The following is a 10404-nucleotide window of genomic DNA, read 5'->3' as shown; positions in this document are numbered from 1 at the left end:
TACTATGTATATGTGTGTCAGGTGATGAAAGAGGTCGAGAGTATGATAAATTTTATGCGAATGCAACGGTGGCAGAAAATCAAAACTGGTTAATGGAAAGTGACGCAGAGGTGATGTCTTCTTTAAGTGCAACATTAACATCATGCAATGAAAGCATTGCTGATCGAGAAAGTGATAGCTGTTTAGTTGAAGATGGTTGTGTTACAGCAATGATTGTATATTTCTGTATCATTTCAATAATTTACACTGCTTTTATATTTGCTGTCTACAGTAGTAGTCGTTATACTGTACATGAGGATACTACAGATTGGATTCGTATTCTTAGTTACTCGGTTTCAATAGCAATGATGATAGGCCTATACATTCTGCGAAAAAAAAAGAGACTATGGCATGAGTTAGACCTTATCCGATGTCTTCGAAAACACGACTTCCACTGAACGTCAGCCACTTCTGCAATACCATCCATCAAGAGAAATTAGCAACCAAGCGTCTTCCGAACATAAGTGTTTATATATTTGGTATTTGCAATGTAGTTCTATCAATGACATACATCGTAGTTAATAGTAGATGTGTGTCTCTACTTTCTAAAAACACATCGAAATATCGACAAATTATCTTTATAGTATCAAACTGTATGCAGGTGCTATTTGCGATTTTTCATGTCAAGTTGTTCAAAAGTTTCAGAAGTTATTGTTTCAAGAACTGCTTTTTATTTCAATATGCATTCATCTTAACTATGACTGAATATTCTCAGCTTGATGGAAAGTATTGCAAAAGAAAGTTGTATTGCACTTGAAATAAACCCTGAATGTCAGGAAGTGAAAGTCCGTTAAATCCGTCTATTAACAACTCTGGCGATTCATGGTTCTTCAACCAACTATTTGTACATACTTCTATTCAAACATTACTGAGAATATTCTCCGACCATTTTCCAAAAAGTATAACATTTTGGCTGTAAGTATTTTACTACACTATTTGACGTGTTTTTATTTTGATAATTCAACGAATATAGAAATCTATCAGTCAGGTAACAGAGCACACACTACAACAATCTCAAATGAAACCTTAAATCACGTACAGTCTATGCAAAGAAGCTGTCTTTACAATCGATGTTTATGGATCGTATTGATAATTGCTGTGGCATAATTTATGACCATGGAGTCTCCATGGTATGACAGAGTTAAATTAACTATGATTGCCAACGCACTTCACTGGGTGATACATGAGTTTTTCCGGATACTGAAATGTATTCATCTGAGACAAATGATGTACTTTTGGAAAATCTATTGCCGTTGTTAACATAACATTCTTTCCACTGGCAACGTTTTATCGATTTATTACTGCAGATTTGTTCTATCAAGCCAACAAGTTTTTAAGGTATTAAATCGTTAGCCACTGTAGGCCTATAATGACCTTCTTGATGTATAGGCCTACTGCAATCAGGGAGTTCAAAACTCCCTGCTGCAATGTTTATATGAATCGGGTGCAATTTCAAACTAAACATTTAACTGTAGAATGATAATATTTGAAGAAATTTAAATAATACTACTGATTTTTGGTTGAAGCCGAAAAATGACGGAAAACCGGAAATATTATTTGTTAGTTTCTATTACACCATGGTATGATCGGTAATATCTAGATAATTGTACCACCTCGTCTATCTATTACGTTATGCAATGATAACAGTATGCCTACACAGTATATTCCATGCACATGTTTGCAGTTTATAAATGCCTACATTTTGTCCTGAAATCGTAACAGAAAAACGCCTATAGTACTATTTCACTGTCTATACGAAATCCGGTAATCAAATTACCACAAGTATGGAAAATCGCTGGAGAAATTCTCTAAATGTTACGTATACGTCACTGAAAAGCTTACTGTTTAAATTATTTGTGACAACAGATCCACACGAACACGAAGACCTGTGTCTTAATGTCATTTTATTCAATAATAATTCAATTTCAATTCATTTCCACAATATTATAAAATACATGATATACACAATGACATAATGTTAAACTAGTCTGTTAATAAATAAAATTGCAGATAAATACAATAAAAAGTAGTTCAATCATGTGGGGGGAGAGTCATATAAGTCAGAAAGACTTTAAGTTTGACCCACCCCAAGATATAACATTAAATACGAAAAAACAAAATTACAAACAAAGCTACGATTTCTATTTTCGATCTTAACTAGTCTTATAAAATATATATTTAACGTTCATCATATCTAGAAAGTAAATAGTTCTTGTATACTAATTTAAATTTTGAAGTTTTAATATCTACATGGATTCCATAATTTAGCTCCATGGTATTTAATAGAGTTCTTGATCAAAATTATTTGTACATTTAGTTAAAAGATAATCATTTGAATTGCGTGTATTATGACCATGACTGTCTTTCATAAAGTAGTTGATGATTTGGGAGTTTATTTTTTTCGTATTTGTATATAAACAAGGGAGATTGCAGACTATTGATATCAAATATTTTAATGTTTTAAATTTAGAAAAAAGTGCTTGGGCTAGATAAGTTGATTTAGAACAAATAGGCCTATGAAGCGCTTTTTTCTGTAATTTAAAGAGATTGTCCAACTTTGTTGTTTCCGTGTCAATGGGCATTGTAACAGTTCTCTATAACAAGTTACAATACCACAAACATGGAAGAACTATGGTATTATATAATGAAAAAAGAATATTTGTTGGTAAAATTACCCCCATATTCATTGACACCACACACATTTTAGAAATTGCTGTTTCCTGTTAATTTGGGTGTCAATTGTGATTCCAAGAAAATGTTGTTTTTCTTTAATCAAAGATTATCAATTTTGATTTTTAAATTATTATTCCCTCGACATGTCTTCAGTCACTTGCGAAATATAAAAAAATATAAAAATAAATATCCATATTCAACTTTAGTTTATTAGTCTTGAACCAATCTGAGACATACAGTAATTCCCTAGTAAGTGTTTCAAAAAGTGTATTAATAATTTTAGCTATTTTAAGTGCTGTAGGAGAAATTCCAGTAAAAATGGATACGTTAAAAATATGACAAAGTGGTCGGACTATAAATGGTGCTATCTGTAATATAAAGTGAAACAAAAATATCAACATGAGTACAATATTTATATTTTTTAAATGGTAATGTGTCTTCTATTATCAGGTTAGATAAGGACAATCAAGTACACATATGCCAGTAGATAGGGACGCTTCTGTTGCATTATGAGGTTTTGTTCGTAGCAGATGACCAATTTCCCGAGTATGAACAATTCCTTCAGTGTCACTGTAAACGAAAAACAAAATAATGGTAATTTATTTGATGTTAATGCTAGAGTATTATAGCCATTTCACACGGCTAAGCAACACTACCAAGTTTACACACACCATGTCGTTTTGCTAGACACATCTTTCCCGGAAATCGCATCAGGCGACGCATACCTAACGCAGCAATCACATAAAATCCTTATGTGAAGAACAATCGTGGAATTCAGAAAAATAAAACATTTTTTGACGTAAATTTGAAATAAATATAAATATATATTTCAAATTTACGTCAAAAATGTTTTATTTTCCGTTTTGGACGTATTTTTCAGGTGTTACGTCACTTAATAATAATATCCAAATAAGGACAGGCTATGAATTACGCCTTTGTTTGTCGACGACATGGACAACTGGAAAACCTCATCGCTGAATTTTCATTATCTCATATCTGATATTGCATCTCGCATAACGTGCCAATTCTGATTTATGTGTAATATGACATAGATGCAAAAATCATATGCCAATATGTATGTAATATTTATTTCATCATTACCGATCATCGCTTGCCGTCAGCAATTATTATATAAGGATAATTTTTGTGGCCAAGCTCTACCTGTCGTTGAGTTTAGATTTAGGTATGTGGTTATTTACTTTTTATAGGCCTCATAAATACGGTACAAAAATACACACACACACACGCATTTAAGTGTAGCTTTAAAAAAGATCCCATACACACTATTTATGTATCATATATTTCACCCTTGGTTAACTCTGAAATGAAAAGGCAGCATTCTAATTATTTTCAACATTGCTGCCTCTCATTTCTAATAATAGGCCTGTCCATCACAGAGCTCGTTTACCGAAACTTATTAATAAACCCTATTAGACATCATTTTGACATGGTCTTCTAGCAAATCTCCATGTACGTCACACACCTCACAAAATTCAACCACTATCGAAGAGAAACATAATCACTCGTACAATAAATTCCTTCATTGATATAGCATAACTTCCAACATGGCCGTAGTCACCATTTGACTAAAATGATAAATTTGTTTAATAAATCGTGTTTACACAACCGTCCATAAATCTACTGCGGACGCATCACACCTATCATATAGTTCTGTTTAAATTGGATGATTAGGAATTATTTATAGCGTATAATCAAAAACCTTGTACAGAATTTAAAAATTATTGTTACTGTCAATACATTTACCTTTAATGACATATAATAACTTATTTTGTTTTAATGCATTTAACTTACCCTACTATTGTACCATATATTCCGATCTCTGATGTCATCTCCTTCCACTTTACGTCTTCTTTATGTGTTATTGGGTAGCCTTTGCCTTTGATAGGTTCAATTTTTTCCATTAGAATGTATTTAGAGCGACTTTCCAAGTCTTTTATTTCTATCAGTTTTCTCGCAACGTCCTTTCCAAAAATGTTGTTACCTTTAAAATCGAAAAAAAATGTTTATATTATTCGAATGCACTTAATAGGATTACTTAATTAACAGGGTAGGTTTCCTAACTTTCTTATGTAGTTCTTATGTAAGTACACGAGTAGATAACTAAACAATAGACCTATTAAGTTTACATGTTCCAGTAGCAGATTGATATAATGTAATATAAAGTATATGTTTCAAAGATAACAGTATGAGCAGCAGTGTTAATGGAATATTATGTAACGTTTTCACATTTAAACCTTGTATCAATTAGTATTTGCTTCACCTAATTTGTAGAGAAAAAAACTTACAATTTATAATAGCCTATCTGGTTATATTTACTTACCACCAGATTCTCTGTTTGGCTTAAGTACAAACTTGTCTGGATTCTCTAGTGCTAAATTAACGGCTTGGTCTCCCTTCGAGCCCTAATCACATAAATATAAATTATTCAGCTGTATAATAGTAGTAGAATAGTAGGAATTGGGGCTCTAAAAAAATACAGGGTACCAGGAAACAATCTGTTTGGTATGTGAATAGACATAATTTGATTTAAAAAATAAAGCATTTCGGTAACTCACAATATCGAGCGAATACAATTTACAAAATGTTTCACGTATTCGATTAACTGCTTCTGGGTCTTCAATATACCTTTCGGTAATGCCTGGTTCTGACAATGCTTGTTGAACGGACTTAGTTCCCGCCAAATGACCACCTATTGATGGACACTTAATTGCACATGAATGCTCTGCTAAAGATCTACCCCTCCATTCCTGATAGACGAGAATGAGAATATACATTCATGTTGATATGCAAATTTGCTATTTATTTGTTTTTATTTATTTCAACCATAATTACTTCACAAAGCCATACAACTGTTACTGTATATATGGATTTGCATACCTTCTTTGTCTTGTAATGGTCGGGTCTGTAACCAGTGCGATAATATACAACAGCAATTTTATATCCATCCCTAAGATAAAAAGTATGAAAATGTGTATATTCTCTCTCGCTTTCAGCGCGTTCCTCCTAATCTAGCGACGTCGCTATATTGATGGTAATGGGGACTACTGTACAAAATGAACTTGAAAATGTTGGGTTTTTTCATAAAATTCTTTAAAAGAAACCATGAGGCTAATGATATAACATATTATAAATTAAGTGGAAAACTTCAGATACTTATTAACTTATTGCTTACATTTCTAACTCTTGATCGTCAGTCAAAATGGCGCGATCTCCAATATCTTTAAGGTTTCCCTTAATAAAAGATATTCGCGAATTAACTTCATGAATTCGAAACTCGATGTGCTGGTGAGCATTAACAGCCCTGTCTGAAGTTTCAGCAACTAACAAAATTGCTGCTCTGTAAATAATAAAATAAAATAATTACATCAGGTAGTTAGGTAGTTTCCACGCAAAAAAATCGGGAACAATGTAACTGTTTAAAATAACTTAAACATACTGTATACCTGGGTTGGCCGTAAATTTCCCATGCCCGAACAAGAGCAATGGCTATTTCATCAAGACACTTGTTTTCCGGAACACGTTCTTCTTCGTGTTTCCCTAACAACTTTAAGGTATACCTGAACAAAATAAAAAGAATTAAAATAGAAGCGACTTATAGCCCTACTGTATCTTGCTTAGGTTTATAAATGCACACACGTTAATTTAATTAAATCTCGTTAAAATATACGGATGAGATGATAGCCGGATATACCAAATGGTGAAAGTGAACCATATTGTTATTTAATACGAAGCAGCATTTTACCTATGTAGAGGTTCTAACAATGTTGACATTTCACCAGCTCCAACTGATATCATGTTAATTTCAACTTGTTTAAACTGATCTCCATTTCTATCATCCAGCATGTAGTCGCATCTGATTATATCAAGACTTCCTCTCTACAAAATCATTAACGATTAGGGTTGTTAAATAATATAAATGTAAATTAAACAATACCACTTTATTAGAACTGTTTTTAAGGTCACCAACTGCATTTTATGTAAAATTAATTGCATACTTTGGGCTTATTGCAAAAAATTGTTTGTCTATAAATTTCATTTCATTTTATTTCATTTATTTTGTCTCATAATACAATATAAAAAAATATGGACATGAACAAGAAAACATCACACAAAGCCAGGCAGAGACAGGATTCCTAAAAAGCGAACTTAATCACTATCTAGTAGGTCTCCTATTGCACTGATTGTATAAAAAACATTTAGAATAAAAATAAATAAATAAATAAATGGTAAAACTGTGAAACTATTTCCGAAAAAGCATTATCAAAGACTCTACTTTCTCATAAATCTGAAGGAAATTAGAGTTGACAACACTATTTTAATCCTATTTTATCAAAGTATTATTTTAAGTATTTTTTCTCTCAGCATTAGATGTTTTTATAGTAGGCTAATTATACTGAAAAAGATAGAGAGAGCACCACGCAAAATTGCCCAACGTATCATTAAAGCAGATCTAACGCCATGTTCACTGATTTATCTTAAGAAAACCTGACAATAATTATTATGAAAGATCCTTATGTTTTAAAAGTAAAATTATGCATTATTTTTTACAAAATGTCAAAAAGTGTAGGGATAGTGTTTTTAATAAGCTACTCACGTCTTTAATAGTCTTGTGACGAACCATTTTGCTAATCTCTACCAAATTTCTTGTAAATTCGTCATATTTCAAAGAACTGAAAGCAAATTAACGTATGATTTAATAGTTAATGTTAAAAAATACATTTGCATTAAGATTTTAGAACAATATTTCAATAACAGTACATCAACATTGTGTTTGCCTTTATGTCAACGAAACATAATAGTTGTACGCAATAAAAACACAACAAACACGCATTACATAGGCCTACCACATTATCGAAGTTGATCGATTATTTAATCGGGTAAGCCTACCGGTTTATTTATCTACAGTTCTTACCTGTTCAGGACTTCGTACAAAAAGTCGTAATCTCGACTAACGTTGTACATCAGAAAATTAAAGTCCAGTTGAACTTTTTTCATTCTTTTAAATGGGTTCATGGGAAATGGTGTTGGAGTAAGCATAAATGGTATATAGGTGACTTGATGAGGTATTGGTTCGTTATCTTTCCTTTCCACTGGTCTGACCAGGCCATGGTTTATTGCCCAACATTTTGCTTTCCATATGACGTCATCAAGAACTTTTTTATCAATTATATCAGTACTCGTCATCATGGTATCTCTACCTATCTGTTATATAAAATATTGTGTAAAACACAGTAATAACGAAAATCAGAACTACGTTACATTAAAAATCCAGCATTGATTGTGTATTAATTATCATTATGATTTTATTACCTCCGCCTAGGATGTTATCATTTTTTTTAATCAGATTTTTGTGTGTGCGTGAGTGTGGGTGTGGGTGTGGGTGGGTGTGGGTGTGGGTGTGGGTAGTGAGGAGGAAACTCGAGTGCTGTGTGCGTGTGTGTGAGTGTGGGTGTGGGTGGTGAGGAGGGAACTCGAGTGCTGTGTGTGTGTGCGTGAGTGTGGGTGTGGGTGTGGGTGGTGAGGAGGGAACTCGAGTGCTGTGTGTGTGTGCGTGAGTGTGGGTGGTGAAGGTGAGGAGGGAACACAGGTGCTGTGTGCGTGTGTTTGTCTGTTTCTAGATAACGTCAAACGTGGTGTGGTGGTTTGTGATGTCATTTTTTGCTAGGGCTCGGGGTTGTAGGCTATTGAATTGTAAAATTATACTACAAAAGTTTTACAGTATTTTAATTATCCTCAGCAAGGCGTATATAGATATACATATTTTATTCATTAACCAATATGACACCTATTCATTTACACATTTAGCAAAGTACTTTAACCATATCCAGCTATGTATCGGTCTATGTACCAATCCTCCAAGGGAAAAACGCCTATTGTGGGAGAGTGGGGTTGGGTTCAGGGGATAGTGGGGATTTTGCTTACTTTACTTACTTGTTTCCCGTACACTTTCGTCTACGGGATCGAGGCGAAGCACTCAGTGCTTAAAAGCCCCTCTTAGCAATAACATCATATTCTATATAGGGTGAAAACTTCAGCGGGTGGTTAGACCATGCAACGTTAAGTTTTGCTTTGAACAAGTTCACCGTAGCACATGAAACTACATCCGTAGGCAGAGCATTCCATAAGAGAATAACTCTCCTGGAGAACGTGTCCCTCCTAATATTAAGACGAGAGCTTTTAAACTTGAGTTTATATGGGTGTCCACGGGTCCGAGATTCTAGATCAAATTCAAAAAATGTGTTGATCGAAATACGATCGAAACCTTTAACAATCCTAAAAACTTGGATAATATCTGCTCTCTGCCTTCGATATCTCATGGTAGGAAGACCAAGAATTCTCAAACGTTGTTCATAAGGAATATTACGGTACCTAGGAATCAATCTTGTTGCTCTTTGCTGGACCTTCTCTATTTCATCCTGATCTCGTTTTCTAATAGGATTATAAACAGTGTTACAATATTCACCAGAATTGTGGTTGGAAAATGTTAAAGTATTTAATCATCCCTGGGAAGCAGATGGGAGTTTGGGGTGGGGATGTAGGCCTATGACCATGACCGAAACTGTATTTGGAATGTTTTAAACTACATTTGAAAACTGCCACTGAGGGATTATGGGTTGGGAGTGATAATAACATAATTTGTACTGGAACCGGCTTCAACACATCACCCAGTGTATCTGGGGTGTGTTTGTAGGGGGAGGAGGAGCGAAAATACTAGCGTAATGAAGTAGCCTATATGATTGGATTGTACTAGGAAAAGTTACTAAATTTGAACTGTCCAGGGGAGGAGTTAAGGTTTGTTGATGGTGGCTGGGGTGGTGAAAGGAGAAAGAAGGCTGGGGGACCGCACTATCTAAATTACATATTTTCATTATCAGCCAATATGACAACTATTCATTTACACAATTTACAACGTACTTCAACCATTATTAGACCCATCGTAGCTATGCATATTCCTCTCAATTCGAAGCTTAGATTGAATTTGTCCATCACTGGGAAGAATTTGTTTTTAAGAAAGAGTATGGGGTGTTATTGAAGAGGGGTGGAGGTTGGTGAGTATAGACAGATACTGGCGTCGGGTGTTATGTACTGAGAAGGCTGTAAACTAATTTTGAAACCCGCCCTGGGGCGGGTATAATTGCTAGTGCTTAATAAATGTGAATTGAAGTAAAAATCATTGTAACAAAATTAATTACAACATTTGTTTACACTATTATTTTAAATACAATACATACAGTTTTACGTACGTCCGTAATCTGAAGTTCAACAAGTAAGTCCACTGTTATTTACGAATTCGAAAGTATTGCTAGAATATATTAAACGAATTTAAAAAATAGTAGATAAGCAAATAATTAAATAGTATTTAAATTAATGATAACCACACAGTACAGAAATATGTTTCTTTACAGGTATTAGCCGTTTATTACTAAAATACAATGTAATAGTAATACACAAAACAAATACGATATTTGACGCTTTTATCTTTACTGTATTCATGTACATGTAATTAAGAAGCTTATGGAAGAACTATAAATTACTCAATGGGCTTATATAAATTAAAGATGTACTGTCCTCCTGAAAAATATTTTTCATATATATATATTTTTTAATATGCCATTTTAATTTCACCTAATAGTTATCCACTTTGAAAATTGGATCTAAACAAAGTTTATT

At 33.4% G+C, this 10404-nt stretch overlaps 1 protein-coding gene across 1 annotated transcript; it reads right to left on the bottom strand.

The window, feature by feature from the left end:
• Positions 1-3158: 3158 nt before the first annotated feature.
• Positions 3159-7917, bottom strand: LOC140047590 (glutathione synthetase-like). Its single transcript, XM_072092624.1, has 10 exons — positions 7646-7917; positions 7328-7403; positions 6476-6609; positions 6177-6290; positions 5906-6070; positions 5611-5680; positions 5289-5480; positions 5054-5135; positions 4525-4714; positions 3159-3282 (listed from the first exon to the last, which is right to left on the bottom strand). The coding sequence occupies exons 1-10, from the start codon at positions 7915-7917 to the stop codon at positions 3159-3161; spliced, it is 1419 nt and encodes a 472-aa protein (XP_071948725.1).
• Between the last annotated feature and the right edge of the window lie 2487 nt (positions 7918-10404).

The sequence above is a fragment of the Antedon mediterranea genome, chromosome 4, assembly GCF_964355755.1.
Source record: "Antedon mediterranea chromosome 4, ecAntMedi1.1, whole genome shotgun sequence".
Taxonomy (NCBI): Eukaryota; Metazoa; Echinodermata; class Crinoidea; order Comatulida; family Antedonidae; genus Antedon; species Antedon mediterranea.
This window is presented reverse-complemented; position numbering and strand designations above follow the sequence as displayed.

Bases quoted from the DNA above. Each gene is read 5' to 3' on its own strand.
- LOC140047590 (XM_072092624.1), bottom strand. From the start codon at position 7,917: ATGACGAGTACTGATATAATTGATAAAAAAGTTCTTGATGACGTCATA. The intron at 6,610-7,327 runs GTGAGTAGCTTA...ATGATTTTGTAG, and splicing joins GTCACAAGACTATTAAAGAC to AGAGGAAGTCTTGATATAAT. The intron at 4,715-5,053 runs GTAAGTAAATAT...TCGATTTTAAAG, and splicing joins GCCAAACAGAGAATCTGGTG to GTAACAACATTTTTGGAAAG.